Raw genomic sequence first — 19,878 nt, forward strand, 5'->3', positions numbered from 1 at the left:
CTGGCCTGGCCTGGCCTGGCCTGGCCTGGCCTGGCCTGGCCTGGCCTGGCCTGGCCTGGCCTGGCCTGGCCTGGCCTGGCCTGGCCTGGCCTGGCCTGGCCTGGCCTGGCCTGGCCTGGCCTGGCCTGGCCTGGCCTGGCCTGGCCTGGCCTGGCCTGGCCTGGCCTGGCCTGGCCTGGCCTGGCCTGGCCTGGCCTGGCCTGGCCTGGCCTGGCCTGGCCTGGCCTGGCCTGGCCTGGCCTGGCCTGGCCTGGCCTGGCCTGGCCTGGCCTGGCCTGGCCTGGCCTGGCCTGGCCTGGCCTGGCCTGGCCTGGCCTGGCGGCCTGGCCTGGCCTGGCCTGGCCTGGCCTGGCCTGGCCTGGCTGGCCTGGCCTGGCCTGGCCTGGCTGGCCTGGCCTGGCCTGGCCTGGCCTGGCCTGGCCTGGCCTGGCCTGGCCTGGCCTGGCCTGGCCTGGCCTGGGCCTGGCCTGGCCTGGCCTGGGCCTGGCCTGGCCTGGCCTGGCCTGGCCTGGCCTGGCCTGGCCTGGCCTGCCGGCCTGGCCTGGCCTGGCCTGGCCTGGCCTGGCCTGGCCTGGCCTGGCCTGGCCTGGCCTGGCCTGGCCTGGCCTGGCCTGGCCTGGCCTGGCCTGGCCTGGCCTGGCCTGGCCTGGCCTGGCCTGGCCTGGCCTGGCCTGGCCTGGCCTGGCCTGGCCTGGCCTGGCCTGGCCTGGCCTGGCCTGGCCTGGCCTGGCCTGGCCTGGCCTGGCCTGGCCTGGCCTGGCCTGGCCTGGCCTGGCCTGGCCTGGCCTGGCCTGGCCTGGCCTGGCCTGGCCTGGCCTGGCCTGGCCTGGCCTGGCCTGGCCTGGCCTGGCCTGGCCTGGCCTGGCCTGGCCTGGCCTGGCCTGGCCTGGCCTGGCCTGGCCTGGCCTGGCCTGGCCTGGCCTGGCCTGGCCTGGCCTGGCCTGGCCTGGCCTGGCCTGGCCTGGCCTGGCCTGGCCTGGCCTGGCCTGGCCTGGCCTGGCCTGGCCTGGCCTGGCCTGGCCTGGCCTGGCTGGCCTGGCCTGGCCTGGCCTGGCCTGGCCTGGCCTGGCCTGGCCTGGCCTGGCCTGGCCTGGCCTGGCCTGGCCTGGCCTGGCCTGGCCTGGCCTGGCCTGGCCTGGCCTGGCCTGGCCTGGCCTGGCCTGGCCTGGCCTGGCCTGGCCTGGCCTGTGGCCTGGCCTGGCCTGGCCTGGCCTGGCCTGGCCTGGCCTGGCCTGGCCTGGCCTGGCCTGGCCTGGCCTGGCCTGGCCTGGCCTGGCCTGGCCTGGCCTGGCCTGGCCTGGCCTGGCCTGGCCTGGCCTGGCCTGGCCTGGCCTGGCCTGGCCTGGCCTGGCCTGGCCTGGCCTGGCCTGGCCTGGCCTGGCCTGGCCTGGAAGCCTGGCCTGGCCTGGCCTGGCCTGGCCTGGCCTGGCCTGGCCTGGCCTGGCCTGGCCTGGCCTGGCCTGGCCTGGCCTGGCCTGGCCTGGCCTGGCCTGGCCTGGCCTGGCCTGGCCTGGCCTGGCCTGGCCTGGCCTGGCCTGGCCTGGCCTGGCCTGGCCTGGCCTGGCCTGGCCTGGCCTGGCCTGGCCTGGCCTGGCCTGGCCTGGCCTGGCCTGGCCTGGCCTGGCCTGGCCTGGCCTGGCCTGGCCTGGCCTGGCCTGGCCTGGCCTGGCCTGGCCTGGCCTGGCCTGGCCTGGCCTGGCCTGGCCTGGCCTGGCCTGGCCTGGCCTGGCCTGGCCTGGCCTGGCCTGGCCTGGCCTGGCCTGGCCTGGCCTGGCCTGGCCTGGCCTGGCCTGGCCTGGCCTGGCCTGGCCTGGCCTGGCCTGGCCTGGCCTGGCCTGGCCTGGCCTGGCCTGGCCTGGCCTGGCCTGGCCTGGCCTGGCCTGGCCTGGCCTGGCCTGGCCTGGCCTGGCCTGGCCTGGCCTGGCCTGGCCTGGCCTGGCCTGGCCTGGCCTGGCCTGGCCTGGCCTGGCCTGGCCTGGCCTGGCCTGGCCTGGCCTGGCCTGGCCTGGCCTGGCCTGGCCTGGCCTGGCCTGGCCTGGCCTGGCCTGGCCTGGCCTGGCCTGGCCTGGCCTGGCCTGGCCTGGCCTGGCCTGGCCTGGCCTGGCCTGGCCTGGCCTGGCCTGGCCTGGCCTGGCCTGGCCTGGCCTGGCCTGGCCTGGCCTGGCCTGGCCTGGCCTGGCCTGGCCTGGCCTGGCCTGGCCTGGCCTGGCCTGGCCTGGCCTGGCCTGGCCTGGCCTGGCGGCCTGGCCTGGCCTGGCCTGGCCTGGCCTGGCCACCTGGCCTGGCCTGGCCTGGCCTGGCCTGGCCTGGCCTGGCCTGGCCTGGCCTGGCCTGGCCTGGCCTGGCCTGGCCTGGCCTGGCCTGGCCTGGCCTGGCCTGGCCTGGCCTGGCCTGGCCTGGCCTGGCCTGGCCTGGCCTGGCCTGGCCTGGCCTGGCCTGGCCTGGCCTGGCCTGGCCTGGCCTGGCCTGGCCTGGCCTGGCCTGGCCTGGCCTGGCCTGGCCTGGCCTGGCCTGGCCTGGCCTGGCCTGGCCTGGCCTGGCCTGGCCTGGCCTGGCCTGGCCTGGCCTGGCCTGGCCTGGCCTGGCCTGGCCTGGCCTGGCCTGGCCTGGCCTGGCCTGGCCTGGCCTGGCCTGGCCTGGCCTGGCCTGGCCTGGCCTGGCCTGGCCTGGCCTGGCCTGGCCTGGCCTGGCCTGGCCTGGCCTGGCCTGGCCTGGCCTGGCCTGGCCTGGCCTGGCCTGGCCTGGCCTGGCCTGGCCTGGCCTGGCCTGGCCTGGCCTGGCCTGGCCTGGCCTGGCCTGGCCTGGCCTGGCCTGGCCTGGCCTGGCCTGGCCTGGCCTGGCCTGGCCTGGCCTGGCCTGGCCTGGCCTGGCCTGGCCTGGCCTGGCCTGGCCTGGCCTGGCCTGGCCTGGCCTGGCCTGGCCTGGCCTGGCCTGGCCTGGCCTGGCCTGGCCTGGCCTGGCCTGGCCTGGCCTGGCCTGGCCTGGCCTGGCCTGGCCTGGCCTGGCCTGGCCTGGCCTGGCCTGGCCTGGCCTGGCCTGGCCTGGCCTGGCCTGGCCTGGCCTGGCCTGGCCTGGCCTGGCCTGGCCTGGCCTGGCCTGGCCTGGCCTGGCCTGGCCTGGCCTGGCCTGGCCTGGCCTGGCCTGGCCTGGCCTGGCCTGGCCTGGCCTGGCCTGGCCTGGCCTGGCCTGGCCTGGCCTGGCCTGGCCTGGCCTGGCCTGGCCTGGCCTGGCCTGGCCTGGCCTGGCCTGGCCTGGCCTGGCCTGGCCTGGCCTGGCCTGGCCTGGCCTGGCCTGGCCTGGCCTGGCCTGGCCTGGCCTGGCCTGGCCTGGCCTGGCCTGGCCTGGCCTGGCCTGGCCTGGCCTGGCCTGGCCTGGCCTGGCCTGGCCTGGCCTGGCCTGGCCTGGCCTGGCCTGGCCTGGCCTGGCCTGGCCTGGCCTGGCCTGGCCTGGCCTGGCCTGGCCTGGCCTGGCCTGGCCTGGCCTGGCCTGGCCTGGCCTGGCCTGGCCTGGCCTGGCCTGGCCTGGCCTGGCCTGGCCTGGCCTGGCCTGGCCTGGCCTGGCCTGGCCTGGCCTGGCCTGGCCTGGCCTGGCCTGGCCTGGCCTGGCCTGGCCTGGCCTGGCCTGGCCTGGCCTGGCCTGGCCTGGCCTGGCCTGGCCTGGCCTGGCCTGGCCTGGCCTGGCCTGGCCTGGCCTGGCCTGGCCTGGCCTGGCCTGGCCTGGCCTGGCCTGGCCTGGCCTGGCCTGGCCTGGCCTGGCCTGGCCTGGCCTGGCCTGGCCTGGCCTGGCCTGGCCTGGCCTGGCCTGGCCTGGCCTGGCCTGGCCTGGCCTGGCCTGGCCTGGCCTGGCCTGGCCTGGCCTGGCCTGGCCTGGCCTGGCCTGGCCTGGCCTGGCCTGGCCTGGCCTGGCCTGGCCTGGCCTGGCCTGGCCTGGCCTGGCCTGGCCTGGCCTGGCCTGGCCTGGCCTGGCCTGGCCTGGCCTGGCCTGGCCTGGCCTGGCCTGGCCTGGCCTGGCCTGGCCTGGCCTGGCCTGGCCTGGCCTGGCCTGGCCTGGCCTGGCCTGGCCTGGCCTGGCCTGGCCTGGCCTGGCCTGGCCTGGCCTGGCCTGGCCTGGCCTGGCCTGGCCTGGCCTGGCCTGGCCTGGCCTGGCCTGGCCTGGCCTGGCCTGGCCTGGCCTGGCCTGGCCTGGCCTGGCCTGGCCTGGCCTGGCCTGGCCTGGCCTGGCCTGGCCTGGCCTGGCCTGGCCTGGCCTGGCCTGGCCTGGCCTGGCCTGGCCTGGCCTGGCCTGGCCTGGCCTGGCCTGGCCTGGCCTGGCCTGGCCTGGCCTGGCCTGGCCTGGCCTGGCCTGGCCTGGCCTGGCCTGGCCTGGCCTGGCCTGGCCTGGCCTGGCCTGGCCTGGCCTGGCCTGGCCTGGCCTGGCCTGGCCTGGCCTGGCCTGGCCTGGCCTGGCCTGGCCTGGCCTGGCCTGGCCTGGCCTGGCCTGGCCTGGCCTGGCCTGGCCTGGCCTGGCCTGGCCTGGCCTGGCCTGGCCTGGCCTGGCCTGGCCTGGCCTGGCCTGGCCTGGCCTGGCCTGGCCTGGCCTGGCCTGGCCTGGCCTGGCCTGGCCTGGCCTGGCCTGGCCTGGCCTGGCCTGGCCTGGCCTGGCCTGGCCTGGCCTGGCCTGGCCTGGCCTGGCCTGGCCTGGCCTGGGCCTGGCCTGGCCTGGCCTGGCCTGGCCTGGCCTGGCCTGGCCTGGCCTGGCCTGGCCTGGCCTGGCCTGGCCTGGCCTGGCCTGGCCTGGCCTGGCCTGGCCTGGCCTGGCCTGGCCTGGCCTGGCCTGGCCTGGCCTGGCCTGGCCTGGCCTGGCCTGGCCTGGCCTGGCCTGGCCTGGCCTGGCCTGGCCTGGCCTGGCCTGGCCTGGCCTGGCCTGGCCTGGCCTGGCCTGGCCTGGCCTGGCCTGGCCTGGCCTGGCCTGGCCTGGCCTGGCCTGGCCTGGCCTGGCCTGGCCTGGCCTGGCCTGGCCTGGCCTGGCCTGGCCTGGCCTGGCCTGGCCTGGCCTGGCCTGGCCTGGCCTGGCCTGGCCTGGCCTGGCCTGGCCTGGCCTGGCCTGGCCTGGCCTGGCCTGGCCTGGCCTGGCCTGGCCTGGCCTGGCCTGGCCTGGCCTGGCCTGGCCTGGCCTGGCCTGGCCTGGCCTGGCCTGGCCTGGCCTGGCCTGGCCTGGCCTGGCCTGGCCTGGCCTGGCCTGGCCTGGCCTGGCCTGGCCTGGCCTGGCCTGGCCTGGCCTGGCCTGGCCTGGCCTGGCCTGGCCTGGCCTGGCCTGGCCTGGCCTGGCCTGGCCTGGCCTGGCCTGGCCTGGCCTGGCCTGGCCTGGCCTGGCCTGGCCTGGCCTGGCCTGGCCTGGCCTGGCCTGGCCTGGCCTGGCCTGGCCTGGCCTGGCCTGGCCTGGCCTGGCCTGGCCTGGCCTGGCCTGGCCTGGCCTGGCCTGGCCTGGCCTGGCCTGGCCTGGCCTGGCCTGGCCTGGCCTGGCCTGGCCTGGCCTGGCCTGGCCTGGCCTGGCCTGGCCTGGCCTGGCCTGGCCTGGCCTGGCCTGGCCTGGCCTGGCCTGGCCTGGCCTGGCCTGGCCTGGCCTGGCCTGGCCTGGCCTGGCCTGGCCTGGCCTGGCCTGGCCTGGCCTGGCCTGGCCTGGCCTGGCCTGGCCTGGCCTGGCCTGGCCTGGCCTGGCCTGGCCTGGCCTGGCCTGGCCTGGCCTGGCCTGGCCTGGCCTGGCCTGGCCTGGCCTGGCCTGGCCTGGCCTGGCCTGGCCTGGCCTGGCCTGGCCTGGCCTGGCCTGGCCTGGCCTGGCCTGGCCTGGCCTGGCCTGGCCTGGCCTGGCCTGGCCTGGCCTGGCCTGGCCTGGCCTGGCCTGGCCTGGCCTGGCCTGGCCTGGCCTGGCCTGGCCTGGCCTGGCCTGGCCTGGCCTGGCCTGGCCTGGCCTGGCCTGGCCTGGCCTGGCCTGGCCTGGCCTGGCCTGGCCTGGCCTGGCCTGGCCTGGCCTGGCCTGGCCTGGCCTGGCCTGGCCTGGCCTGGCCTGGCCTGGCCTGGCCTGGCCTGGCCTGGCCTGGCCTGGCCTGGCCTGGCCTGGCCTGGCCTGGCCTGGCCTGGCCTGGCCTGGCCTGGCCTGGCCTGGCCTGGCCTGGCCTGGCCTGGCCTGGCCTGGCCTGGCCTGGCCTGGCCTGGCCTGGCCTGGCCTGGCCTGGCCTGGCCTGGCCTGGCCTGGCCTGGCCTGGCCTGGCCTGGCCTGGCCTGGCCTGGCCTGGCCTGGCCTGGCCTGGCCTGGCCTGGCCTGGCCTGGCCTGGCCTGGCCTGGCCTGGCCTGGCCTGGCCTGGCCTGGCCTGGCCTGGCCTGGCCTGGCCTGGCCTGGCCTGGCCTGGCCTGGCCTGGCCTGGCCTGGCCTGGCCTGGCCTGGCCTGGCCTGGCCTGGCCTGGCCTGGCCTGGCCTGGCCTGGCCTGGCCTGGCCTGGCCTGGCCTGGCCTGGCCTGGCCTGGCCTGGCCTGGCCTGGCCTGGCCTGGCCTGGCCTGGCCTGGCCTGGCCTGGCCTGGCCTGGCCTGGCCTGGCCTGGCCTGGCCTGGCCTGGCCTGGCCTGGCCTGGCCTGGCCTGGCCTGGCCTGGCCTGGCCTGGCCTGGCCTGGCCTGGCCTGGCCTGGCCTGGCCTGGCCTGGCCTGGCCTGGCCTGGCCTGGCCTGGCCTGGCCTGGCCTGGCCTGGCCTGGCCTGGCCTGGCCTGGCCTGGCCTGGCCTGGCCTGGCCTGGCCTGGCCTGGCCTGGCCTGGCCTGGCCTGGCCTGGCCTGGCCTGGCCTGGCCTGGCCTGGCCTGGCCTGGCCTGGCCTGGCCTGGCCTGGCCTGGCCTGGCCTGGCCTGGCCTGGCCTGGCCTGGCCTGGCCTGGCCTGGCCTGGCCTGGCCTGGCCTGGCCTGGCCTGGCCTGGCCTGGCCTGGCCTGGCCTGGCCTGGCCTGGCCTGGCCTGGCCTGGCCTGGCCTGGCCTGGCCTGGCCTGGCCTGGCCTGGCCTGGCCTGGCCTGGCCTGGCCTGGCCTGGCCTGGCCTGGCCTGGCCTGGCCTGGCCTGGCCTGGCCTGGCCTGGCCTGGCCTGGCCTGGCCTGGCCTGGCCTGGCCTGGCCTGGCCTGGCCTGGCCTGGCCTGGCCTGGCCTGGCCTGGCCTGGCCTGGCCTGGCCTGGCCTGGCCTGGCCTGGCCTGGCCTGGCCTGGCCTGGCCTGGCCTGGCCTGGCCTGGCCTGGCCTGGCCTGGCCTGGCCTGGCCTGGCCTGGCCTGGCCTGGCCTGGCCTGGCCTGGCCTGGCCTGGCCTGGCCTGGCCTGGCCTGGCCTGGCCTGGCCTGGCCTGGCCTGGCCTGGCCTGGCCTGGCCTGGCCTGGCCTGGCCTGGCCTGGCCTGGCCTGGCCTGGCCTGGCCTGGCCTGGCCTGGCCTGGCCTGGCCTGGCCTGGCCTGGCCTGGCCTGGCCTGGCCTGGCCTGGCCTGGCCTGGCCTGGCCTGGCCTGGCCTGGCCTGGCCTGGCCTGGCCTGGCCTGGCCTGGCCTGGCCTGGCCTGGCCTGGCCTGGCCTGGCCTGGCCTGGCCTGGCCTGGCCTGGCCTGGCCTGGCCTGGCCTGGCCTGGCCTGGCCTGGCCTGGCCTGGCCTGGCCTGGCCTGGCCTGGCCTGGCCTGGCCTGGCCTGGCCTGGCCTGGCCTGGCCTGGCCTGGCCTGGCCTGGCCTGGCCTGGCCTGGCCTGGCCTGGCCTGGCCTGGCCTGGCCTGGCCTGGCCTGGCCTGGCCTGGCCTGGCCTGGCCTGGCCTGGCCTGGCCTGGCCTGGCCTGGCCTGGCCTGGCCTGGCCTGGCCTGGCCTGGCCTGGCCTGGCCTGGCCTGGCCTGGCCTGGCCTGGCCTGGCCTGGCCTGGCCTGGCCTGGCCTGGCCTGGCCTGGCCTGGCCTGGCCTGGCCTGGCCTGGCCTGGCCTGGCCTGGCCTGGCCTGGCCTGGCCTGGCCTGGCCTGGCCTGGCCTGGCCTGGCCTGGCCTGGCCTGGCCTGGCCTGGCCTGGCCTGGCCTGGCCTGGCCTGGCCTGGCCTGGCCTGGCCTGGCCTGGCCTGGCCTGGCCTGGCCTGGCCTGGCCTGGCCTGGCCTGGCCTGGCCTGGCCTGGCCTGGCCTGGCCTGGCCTGGCCTGGCCTGGCCTGGCCTGGCCTGGCCTGGCCTGGCCTGGCCTGGCCTGGCCTGGCCTGGCCTGGCCTGGCCTGGCCTGGCCTGGCCTGGCCTGGCCTGGCCTGGCCTGGCCTGGCCTGGCCTGGCCTGGCCTGGCCTGGCCTGGCCTGGCCTGGCCTGGCCTGGCCTGGCCTGGCCTGGCCTGGCCTGGCCTGGCCTGGCCTGGCCTGGCCTGGCCTGGCCTGGCCTGGCCTGGCCTGGCCTGGCCTGGCCTGGCCTGGCCTGGCCTGGCCTGGCCTGGCCTGGCCTGGCCTGGCCTGGCCTGGCCTGGCCTGGCCTGGCCTGGCCTGGCCTGGCCTGGCCTGGCCTGGCCTGGCCTGGCCTGGCCTGGCCTGGCCTGGCCTGGCCTGGCCTGGCCTGGCCTGGCCTGGCCTGGCCTGGCCTGGCCTGGCCTGGCCTGGCCTGGCCTGGCCTGGCCTGGCCTGGCCTGGCCTGGCCTGGCCTGGCCTGGCCTGGCCTGGCCTGGCCTGGCCTGGCCTGGCCTGGCCTGGCCTGGCCTGGCCTGGCCTGGCCTGGCCTGGCCTGGCCTGGCCTGGCCTGGCCTGGCCTGGCCTGGCCTGGCCTGGCCTGGCCTGGCCTGGCCTGGCCTGGCCTGGCCTGGCCTGGCCTGGCCTGGCCTGGCCTGGCCTGGCCTGGCCTGGCCTGGCCTGGCCTGGCCTGGCCTGGCCTGGCCTGGCCTGGCCTGGCCTGGCCTGGCCTGGCCTGGCCTGGCCTGGCCTGGCCTGGCCTGGCCTGGCCTGGCCTGGCCTGGCCTGGCCTGGCCTGGCCTGGCCTGGCCTGGCCTGGCCTGGCCTGGCCTGGCCTGGCCTGGCCTGGCCTGGCCTGGCCTGGCCTGGCCTGGCCTGGCCTGGCCTGGCCTGGCCTGGCCTGGCCTGGCCTGGCCTGGCCTGGCCTGGCCTGGCCTGGCCTGGCCTGGCCTGGCCTGGCCTGGCCTGGCCTGGCCTGGCCTGGCCTGGCCTGGCCTGGCCTGGCCTGGCCTGGCCTGGCCTGGCCTGGCCTGGCCTGGCCTGGCCTGGCCTGGCCTGGCCTGGCCTGGCCTGGCCTGGCCTGGCCTGGCCTGGCCTGGCCTGGCCTGGCCTGGCCTGGCCTGGCCTGGCCTGGCCTGGCCTGGCCTGGCCTGGCCTGGCCTGGCCTGGCCTGGCCTGGCCTGGCCTGGCCTGGCCTGGCCTGGCCTGGCCTGGCCTGGCCTGGCCTGGCCTGGCCTGGCCTGGCCTGGCCTGGCCTGGCCTGGCCTGGCCTGGCCTGGCCTGGCCTGGCCTGGCCTGGCCTGGCCTGGCCTGGCCTGGCCTGGCCTGGCCTGGCCTGGCCTGGCCTGGCCTGGCCTGGCCTGGCCTGGCCTGGCCTGGCCTGGCCTGGCCTGGCCTGGCCTGGCCTGGCCTGGCCTGGCCTGGCCTGGCCTGGCCTGGCCTGGCCTGGCCTGGCCTGGCCTGGCCTGGCCTGGCCTGGCCTGGCCTGGCCTGGCCTGGCCTGGCCTGGCCTGGCCTGGCCTGGCCTGGCCTGGCCTGGCCTGGCCTGGCCTGGCCTGGCCTGGCCTGGCCTGGCCTGGCCTGGCCTGGCCTGGCCTGGCCTGGCCTGGCCTGGCCTGGCCTGGCCTGGCCTGGCCTGGCCTGGCCTGGCCTGGCCTGGCCTGGCCTGGCCTGGCCTGGCCTGGCCTGGCCTGGCCTGGCCTGGCCTGGCCTGGCCTGGCCTGGCCTGGCCTGGCCTGGCCTGGCCTGGCCTGGCCTGGCCTGGCCTGGCCTGGCCTGGCCTGGCCTGGCCTGGCCTGGCCTGGCCTGGCCTGGCCTGGCCTGGCCTGGCCTGGCCTGGCCTGGCCTGGCCTGGCCTGGCCTGGCCTGGCCTGGCCTGGCCTGGCCTGGCCTGGCCTGGCCTGGCCTGGCCTGGCCTGGCCTGGCCTGGCCTGGCCTGGCCTGGCCTGGCCTGGCCTGGCCTGGCCTGGCCTGGCCTGGCCTGGCCTGGCCTGGCCTGGCCTGGCCTGGCCTGGCCTGGCCTGGCCTGGCCTGGCCTGGCCTGGCCTGGCCTGGCCTGGCCTGGCCTGGCCTGGCCTGGCCTGGCCTGGCCTGGCCTGGCCTGGCCTGGCCTGGCCTGGCCTGGCCTGGCCTGGCCTGGCCTGGCCTGGCCTGGCCTGGCCTGGCCTGGCCTGGCCTGGCCTGGCCTGGCCTGGCCTGGCCTGGCCTGGCCTGGCCTGGCCTGGCCTGGCCTGGCCTGGCCTGGCCTGGCCTGGCCTGGCCTGGCCTGGCCTGGCCTGGCCTGGCCTGGCCTGGCCTGGCCTGGCCTGGCCTGGCCTGGCCTGGCCTGGCCTGGCCTGGCCTGGCCTGGCCTGGCCTGGCCTGGCCTGGCCTGGCCTGGCCTGGCCTGGCCTGGCCTGGCCTGGCCTGGCCTGGCCTGGCCTGGCCTGGCCTGGCCTGGCCTGGCCTGGCCTGGCCTGGCCTGGCCTGGCCTGGCCTGGCCTGGCCTGGCCTGGCCTGGCCTGGCCTGGCCTGGCCTGGCCTGGCCTGGCCTGGCCTGGCCTGGCCTGGCCTGGCCTGGCCTGGCCTGGCCTGGCCTGGCCTGGCCTGGCCTGGCCTGGCCTGGCCTGGCCTGGCCTGGCCTGGCCTGGCCTGGCCTGGCCTGGCCTGGCCTGGCCTGGCCTGGCCTGGCCTGGCCTGGCCTGGCCTGGCCTGGCCTGGCCTGGCCTGGCCTGGCCTGGCCTGGCCTGGCCTGGCCTGGCCTGGCCTGGCCTGGCCTGGCCTGGCCTGGCCTGGCCTGGCCTGGCCTGGCCTGGCCTGGCCTGGCCTGGCCTGGCCTGGCCTGGCCTGGCCTGGCCTGGCCTGGCCTGGCCTGGCCTGGCCTGGCCTGGCCTGGCCTGGCCTGGCCTGGCCTGGCCTGGCCTGGCCTGGCCTGGCCTGGCCTGGCCTGGCCTGGCCTGGCCTGGCCTGGCCTGGCCTGGCCTGGCCTGGCCTGGCCTGGCCTGGCCTGGCCTGGCCTGGCCTGGCCTGGCCTGGCCTGGCCTGGCCTGGCCTGGCCTGGCCTGGCCTGGCCTGGCCTGGCCTGGCCTGGCCTGGCCTGGCCTGGCCTGGCCTGGCCTGGCCTGGCCTGGCCTGGCCTGGCCTGGCCTGGCCTGGCCTGGCCTGGCCTGGCCTGGCCTGGCCTGGCCTGGCCTGGCCTGGCCTGGCCTGGCCTGGCCTGGCCTGGCCTGGCCTGGCCTGGCCTGGCCTGGCCTGGCCTGGCCTGGCCTGGCCTGGCCTGGCCTGGCCTGGCCTGGCCTGGCCTGGCCTGGCCTGGCCTGGCCTGGCCTGGCCTGGCCTGGCCTGGCCTGGCCTGGCCTGGCCTGGCCTGGCCTGGCCTGGCCTGGCCTGGCCTGGCCTGGCCTGGCCTGGCCTGGCCTGGCCTGGCCTGGCCTGGCCTGGCCTGGCCTGGCCTGGCCTGGCCTGGCCTGGCCTGGCCTGGCCTGGCCTGGCCTGGCCTGGCCTGGCCTGGCCTGGCCTGGCCTGGCCTGGCCTGGCCTGGCCTGGCCTGGCCTGGCCTGGCCTGGCCTGGCCTGGCCTGGCCTGGCCTGGCCTGGCCTGGCCTGGCCTGGCCTGGCCTGGCCTGGCCTGGCCTGGCCTGGCCTGGCCTGGCCTGGCCTGGCCTGGCCTGGCCTGGCCTGGCCTGGCCTGGCCTGGCCTGGCCTGGCCTGGCCTGGCCTGGCCTGGCCTGGCCTGGCCTGGCCTGGCCTGGCCTGGCCTGGCCTGGCCTGGCCTGGCCTGGCCTGGCCTGGCCTGGCCTGGCCTGGCCTGGCCTGGCCTGGCCTGGCCTGGCCTGGCCTGGCCTGGCCTGGCCTGGCCTGGCCTGGCCTGGCCTGGCCTGGCCTGGCCTGGCCTGGCCTGGCCTGGCCTGGCCTGGCCTGGCCTGGCCTGGCCTGGCCTGGCCTGGCCTGGCCTGGCCTGGCCTGGCCTGGCCTGGCCTGGCCTGGCCTGGCCTGGCCTGGCCTGGCCTGGCCTGGCCTGGCCTGGCCTGGCCTGGCCTGGCCTGGCCTGGCCTGGCCTGGCCTGGCCTGGCCTGGCCTGGCCTGGCCTGGCCTGGCCTGGCCTGGCCTGGCCTGGCCTGGCCTGGCCTGGCCTGGCCTGGCCTGGCCTGGCCTGGCCTGGCCTGGCCTGGCCTGGCCTGGCCTGGCCTGGCCTGGCCTGGCCTGGCCTGGCCTGGCCTGGCCTGGCCTGGCCTGGCCTGGCCTGGCCTGGCCTGGCCTGGCCTGGCCTGGCCTGGCCTGGCCTGGCCTGGCCTGGCCTGGCCTGGCCTGGCCTGGCCTGGCCTGGCCTGGCCTGGCCTGGCCTGGCCTGGCCTGGCCTGGCCTGGCCTGGCCTGGCCTGGCCTGGCCTGGCCTGGCCTGGCCTGGCCTGGCCTGGCCTGGCCTGGCCTGGCCTGGCCTGGCCTGGCCTGGCCTGGCCTGGCCTGGCCTGGCCTGGCCTGGCCTGGCCTGGCCTGGCCTGGCCTGGCCTGGCCTGGCCTGGCCTGGCCTGGCCTGGCCTGGCCTGGCCTGGCCTGGCCTGGCCTGGCCTGGCCTGGCCTGGCCTGGCCTGGCCTGGCCTGGCCTGGCCTGGCCTGGCCTGGCCTGGCCTGGCCTGGCCTGGCCTGGCCTGGCCTGGCCTGGCCTGGCCTGGCCTGGCCTGGCCTGGCCTGGCCTGGCCTGGCCTGGCCTGGCCTGGCTGGCCTGGCCTGGGCCTGGCCTGGCCTGGGCCTGGGCCTGGCCTGGCCTGGCCTGGGCCCTGGCCTGGGCCTGGGCCTGGGCCTGGGCCTGGGCCTGGGCCTGAGCCTGGCAGGCCTGGGCCTGGGCCTGGGCCTGGGCCTGGGCCTGGGCCTGGGCCTGAGGCCTGGGCCCCTGGGCCTGGGCCTGGGCCTGGGCCTGGGCCTGAGGCCTGAGCCTGGGGCCTGGCCTGGGCCTGGGCCTGAGGCCTGGGCCTGGCCTGGGCCTGGGCCTGGAGGCCTGGGCCTGGGCCTGGGCCTGAGGCCTGGGCCTGGGCCTGGCCTGGGCCTGAGGCCTGGGCCTGGGCCTGAGGCCTGGGCCTGGAGCCTGGGCCTGGGCCTGGGCCTGGGCCTGGGCCTGGGGCCTGGGCCTGAGGCCTGGGCCTGGGCCTGGGCCTGAGCCTGGAGGCCTGGGCCTGGGCTGGGCCTGGGCCTGGGCCTGGGCCTGGGCCTGGGCCTGGGCCTGGGCCTGGGCCTGGAGGCCTGGAGGCCTGGGCCTGGGCCTGGGCCTGGGCCTGGGCCTGAGCCTGGGCCTGGGCCTGGGCCTGGGCCTGGGCCTGGGCCTGGGCCTGGGCCTGGGCCTGGGCCTGGGCCTGGGGCCTGGGCCTGGGCCTGGGCCTGGGCCTGGGCCTGGGCCTGGGCCTGGGCCTGGGCCTGAGGCCTGGGCCTGGGCCTGAGGCCTGGGCCTGGGCCTGGGCCTGGGCCTGGGCCTGGGCCTGGAGGCCTGAGGCCTGGGCCTGGGCCTGGGCCTGGGCCTGGGCCTGGGCCTAGGCCTGGGCCTGGGCCTGGGCCTGGGCCTGGGCCTGAGGCCTGAGGCCTGGGCCTGGGCCTGGGCCTGGGCCTGGCCTGAAGCCTGGGCCTGGCCTGGGCCTGGGCCTGGGCCTGAGCCTGGGCCTGGGCCTGGGCCTGGGCCTGAAGGCCCTGGAGCCCTGGGCCTAAGCCTGACTAAGGCCTGGGCCCTGGGCCCTGGGCCTGGGCCTGGAGCTTCCTTCCTTTCCTTCCTTTCCTTTTCCTTCCTTCCTTCCTTCCTTCCTTCCTTCCTTCCTTCCTTCCTTCCTTCCTTCCTTCCTTCCTTCCTTCCTTCCTTCCTTCCTTCCTTCCTTCCTTCCTTCCTTCCTTCCTTCCTTCCTTCCTTCCTTCCTTCCTTCCTTCCTTCCTTCCTTCCTTCCTTCCTTCCTTCCTTCCATTCCTTCCTTCCATTCCTTCCTTCCTTCCTTCCTTCCTTCCTTCCTTCCTTCCTTCCTTCCTTCCTTCCTTCCTTCCTTCCTTCCTTCCTTCCTTCCTTCCTTCCTTCCTTCCTTCCTTCCTTCCTTCCTTCCTTCCTTCCTTCCTTCCTTCCTTCCTTCCTTCCTTCCTTCCTTCCTTCCTTCCTTCCTTCCTTCCTTCCTTCCTTCCTTCCTTCCTTCCTTCCTTCCTTCCTTCCTTCCTTCCTTCCTTCCTTCCTTCCTTCCTTCCTTCCTTCCTTCCTTCCTTCCTTCCTTCCTTCCTTCCTTTCCTTCCTTCCGTCCGTCCTTCCTACCTACCCTCCTTCCTTCCTTCCTTCCTTCCTTCCTTCCTTCCTTCCTTCCTTCCTTCCTTCCTTCATGCCATTTGCCGACGTTGATGGAGAAGGTTTTTGGATAACAGTCAATACCTTTGGGACAAATATTAAGTGGAACGTGGTTTAAATTATAGCTTATAATTATTTTCGTAATTGACTATATTTGGGCTTGCTGAACTGGATGTAGAATCATCATACTCTTGAATATGCTTATCTAACATGATGTGATTATAGAAAGCCACAAATTCAGGGTTATCAATTTTGACAGGTAAAGGCAACGATTCTCGAACAAGTAAAACAAAAAAAAAAAATGTTTCTTGTCGCCAGTTTGGGAAAGTAGTATTGACAAACTAAGGAATGTTCAGACTGTCTTAACTTGAGTACATTGTATACGATGCTTCCTTAGTATTATTTATTACTAGGGAAGTATAATAATATGTTGAAGATATTTAATTAATCTTAAAATATATTTTCTCACATAATAAAATTATTGGCATTTGACTAATTATATGCATCCTCTAAATTGTTAATAATATTAAAATATTGTTAGCGTATTGTCATCACGTTTGCATATTGTATATACAGGTATCTTTTCTGTGATGGAACTTTAAAAGTATTATATATTTATCAGCGGCAGGGTAAGGTTTTCTGAAAGGTAACCCATCACAACATATTATAGATACTAATATGAATAAATGTGGCCTGCAGATCGTTCTAATGACAATAACAAATCGAAGCCGGCAGGAATCGGGTTATATGCACCCTTCGCCGCTGATAGTTATGTTACTAATAGTAGGTTATGTTTTTTTTGGTTTTTGTTGTGGATTACGGTGTTGGTTGTGTAATTAATTAAATTGTTATTGTTCGATTTTGTTTGTATACTTTGTCTTTATTGCACAATTCTTAGTTGTCCTAAATAAAAAAAAAAAAAAAAAAAAAAGTCAATATTTAAAAAAGAGTCGTAATGTAACACGTACACATATCTGCTGTGTGTGTACATGTTACATTACGACATTTACTGAGCTGACGGGTCAACGGTCGCGCACAGCTGGCCGGACCGGGCGGTGCAGGCACAGCACGGCACGCGCGGCGTGACCGTCGCGGCTAAGTCGGCATTCGCTTTGTAGTATGTACCTAGTACCTACGCACCGCAATACCAATGCGGCTAACAATTGCGATCTTTACCGCCTTTGGACCGAGTAATCTATACTATTATATAAAGCTGAAGAGTTTGTTTGTTTGAACGCGCTAATCTCAGGAACTACCGGTTCGAACTGAAAAATTCTTTTTGTGTTGGATAGCCCTTTGTTCGTGGAATGCTATAGGCTATATATCATCACGCTATACCCAATAGGAGCGGAGCAGTATTGTCTTATCTCAGGAACTACCGGTCCGAACTGAAAAAATCTTTTTGTGTTGGATAGCCCATTGTTTGTGGAGTGCTATAGGCTATATATCATCACGCTATACCCAATAGGAGCGGAGCAGTAATGGCTAATCTCAGAAACTACCGATTCAAACTGAAAAAATCTTTTTGTGTTGAATAGTCCTTTGTTTGTGGAGTGCTCAAAGTTATATATGATCACGCTATACCCAATAGGAGCGGAGCAGTAATGTCTAATCTCAGGAACTACCGGTTTCAACTGAAAATTCGTTTTGTGTTGGATAGCCCTTTATTTGTGGAGCGCTATAGGCTATATATCATCACGCTATGACCAATAGGAGCGAAGCAGTAATGGCTAATCTCAGGAACTACCGGTTTGAACTGAAAAAATCTTTTGTGTTGGATAGCCCTTTGTTCCTGGAGTGCTATAGGCTATATATCATCACGCTATGACCAATAGGAGCGGAACGGTAATGAAACATGTTGCAAATCGAGGAAAAATTATTAGGTTTGAGAGCTTCCGTTGCGTGCGCTGCGTAAACGGTTAAAGTTATGCAACAATGATGTATGACGGGATTTTTCCTCTTAAAAGTTCTAAAAATATATTATAAAACAAAGTCCCCGCTGCATCTGTCTGCCTGAACGTGTTAAACTCAAAAACTACCCAACGTATTAAAATGAAATTTGGTATGGAACAGTTTGAGACCCTGGGAAGAACATAGGCTCCCGGAAACTACTACTTTTATAACGGAAAACTTTAGCCTGAAAAACTTTATAACGCGGGCGGAGCCGCGGGCAAAAGCTAGTACTTGAATAAAAGGTATTTACAAATAAATTTTTGATATTTAGATCATATTTAATATAGACTGCCTCGGTGGCATTGCATCTATTCATGCTGACCGTTGGGTACGACTACTAAAAAGGGAAATTTGTGACAAAGTTTTTGTTACTCGAGAAGTGTCAGTTGCTGAAAACGTTTCTAGTCGTTTTTGAAGATTAACCACCAGTTGATTGTCAACTGATACACTGGCACGAAAAAACATATAAATCAACTTTGAGCACTAAATTTAGTTACGAATAATTTGGTGTTGCGGTTTTTACAAAATTTATGAAGAAATCAACTTGTATTTTTAATTAGTATAATGAACGGCTAACTTTTTATTTAATTTTTGATCCTTTTTAGTTACCAGCTATTTATTCTTACACTCAGTTGAGAAAGTCGGCTTAAAAAGTTTAGTTCATTTCTTGTCACCCCTTGTTATAAAGTTGTTTGTTGTAATGTACCTACTAATAAATACGTAAGTACTTTTTAAGTAATACGGTCAATAGCACTCGCCGATAATAGGGCATAACGTACAATCATATCATTTCGTGATGAATAAGTGACTTATCGATCACACTATATTTTGAAAATGTTGCATTTCATTTCCAATACATATTCGTCTGGTCATTCCGTACTGCGGGTAAAATAAGGTATTCGCTAGGAAATGTTTGAGGAGGACACAAATAATTATTTATTTCTGGTAAATCGTTTATTTTACATGTATTGTTGTGGAAGTCATGAGCATCGAATACAGTATATTCAAAACAATGTGATCGCCGGTGCGGGAGCGGCGGAGCTGCGGGCGCGGGTCGCGAGCGTGCGCGGGAGCGGCGCCGCCGCACTCCACTGCACGTGCGCTTAATATTATTATTAATTACATTAACGGTATTTACAGAGTGGATCACGACCACTTCGGTGACGCAAGTACATTCGACTACGCGCTTACAGGTACGTTTTCATTGCGTTAAGTAGTTCTTGTGACGGCTGTATGAATATGCTTGCCTATGTGGCAGAGCTCCGCGTGCACTGCTAGTGTTCCATACAACACGGTTTAGTACTAAGCCCGAGTGTTGTTTTGATCGTTGCCAAGTTTGTACATTATATTATTACATACACCACGACATGACGTGGTCTTGCACGCGGGACAGATTGAAATGGCATATTATTATCGAATTCGGCCGCTTTTAAATTAGCTCCTATTGACCAGTTACCTGGTTTTAGTTTGTAAAATGCATTATAACAGAAACGTGCCGACAGCGCGCACCGAGAAGTACCTGCGCCATTCAGTTAGAGCTAGACATTCTCGCACTAGCGAATACTTTTCGTTTTGCTCATATGATATACAGCATTATTCAAGATAACTTTTGTCCAACATCGACTTGTCCGTGTCAAGCAGCACAACTCACTGCGATTATTGTCTTCAAAATCACCGTGGAGCACAACACTTCAGTCTAGAACCGGCCCGAGAAGCGTTTGGGCGCGGTTCACACTGGCGGCCTATTTTCCGCCGCTATGTGTTGAATTAAATTCGTGTAAACTAATAAAACGACGAACAGCAGGTCGCGGTAGCGGTACGGCGGCGCACTGCTCGTGTTGCGGCTCAGTGTGGCCGCCATCTTGTCACCTGCAACAAGTTTAACACGTGGTAAACAGTTTAACTGCGAACCCCTATTTTCTTGTGTGGCAGGTTTACACTGGTTCTAGGTCTCTGTTATGCGAGGTTTCGTTTGAGTAACTACACTATACTAATATACCTAGTATCATAGTACCGAAGCGACCGGTAGTAGTATTGTCTCATAGCAAAACAACGTAACTAATTTTAGTGATGTTGGGTCTTGATTAGTTGGTGCGACAAAACAGAAAATTGTATCAAAATGCAAATAGTTTGTGTAGTGTAGAGTGTAGAGTGATGATACCCACTGCCTTCGGAGACGTATACGTATATGTGGGCGGGCTCGGTGTTGGCGGCGGCGCAGGTGTAGTTGCCGGAGTGGTGCGGCGCGGCGGCGCGGATGGCGAGCGCCGACTGCGTCTTGGGCCCCGGCTCGGTCACCACGGTCACGCCGCGCGCCGCGTCGTAGTTGATCATGCGCGCGTTGTGGTACCAGAACACGTACTGCGGCGGTACTGGACTCTACACACACACACAGATATTACACAATTTATGTAGAGATACTCTATTATACCGCTAGGTTTAAGATGACGGACCTTCTCTATGATGCAGACAAGGTTGATGGTGGAGCCGGCGTCCACGTGGTGCTCATCAGCGCCTAGGATGAACGCCTCGGGCACGGCGATGTGCAGGTGCACCAGCCGCGACAGCGTGCCCACCGCCGTCGACACCTGCGCACACCCAACACGTGGCTTATGCTTGCGTATGCTGTGCGAAGAGTTCGTGTTTTCATTTAGTTGAGGGCAGACCGGGGATGGTTGACCAAATTTGAGTTTGAAAGCTTATATTTTTATTATTATAGTATATAGTGACATAAAACGTATAGGTGTGATAGATACTCATAAGCTTTGGGAAAAAAATACTAAAATCTCTTGTAATATAGCATACAAAAGTCATTTTGTGAATCTCAGAACAATGACAAGCATGTGAAATGAGAAAATCATGGCATCCTACCCCCTGCCTGGGGTTGGTAGGTATTTCCTCGGCAAAATTTGATCTAAGTAATTACTACTAAAATACATAGGAATAAAATAAGAAAAAACAATAACAAATATTTACCAATGAGCTTTATTGATACAAATCATTAAAAATAAACATAATAAACTTCAAATTTTGCAACTTTTGTGCGATAGTCGTCCTGGCGTATAGAAATATCCCACAATCGACAAAAGATCGTACTATTTCAATTAGCCAGTCATTTGTATTTATTTCCGCATGGTTCTGAAACAACATGTTTTAGTAAAATGCCAAACACAAAAACTAATTTTACTATGTATATTTATTTTACTATGCGGTAGAGTAATAAAGTAGTCAACTAGCAACAATATGTCAATGGCCTACCAGCGTCTTTACCCTTTATTATTTTCAGTTTCTGGCATCTATCAGGATGACATTTTCGAGTGGGCTGAAATTTTAACTGAGAGTCTGAACCTATAGTCATCCACCCCGGTCCCCTAAATTTAAAGTATGTCATTATTACTATTACCTGACACTCGTAGGTGCCATTGTCTCGTTTCTGAACGTATTTGATCTGCAGGATCCAGTCATCGGATCCC

At 68.3% G+C, this 19,878-nt stretch overlaps 1 protein-coding gene across 1 annotated transcript; it reads right to left on the reverse strand.

Moving 5' to 3' along the window:
- Positions 1 to 17,975: 17,975 nt before the first annotated feature.
- On the reverse strand, positions 17,976 to 19,877 carry LOC119189525 (igLON family member 5-like; the record flags this gene model as incomplete). The annotated part of the gene is made up of 4 exons (XM_037439431.1): positions 17,976 to 18,274; positions 18,571 to 18,784; positions 18,859 to 18,993; positions 19,809 to 19,877. Coding segments are annotated over 4 exons (558 nt in total), but the record flags the coding sequence as incomplete, so codon positions are not given.
- Between the last annotated feature and the right edge of the window lies 1 nt (position 19,878).

The sequence above is a fragment of the Manduca sexta genome, chromosome 16 (assembly GCF_014839805.1).
Source record: "Manduca sexta isolate Smith_Timp_Sample1 chromosome 16, JHU_Msex_v1.0, whole genome shotgun sequence".
Taxonomy (NCBI): Eukaryota; Metazoa; Arthropoda; class Insecta; order Lepidoptera; family Sphingidae; genus Manduca; species Manduca sexta.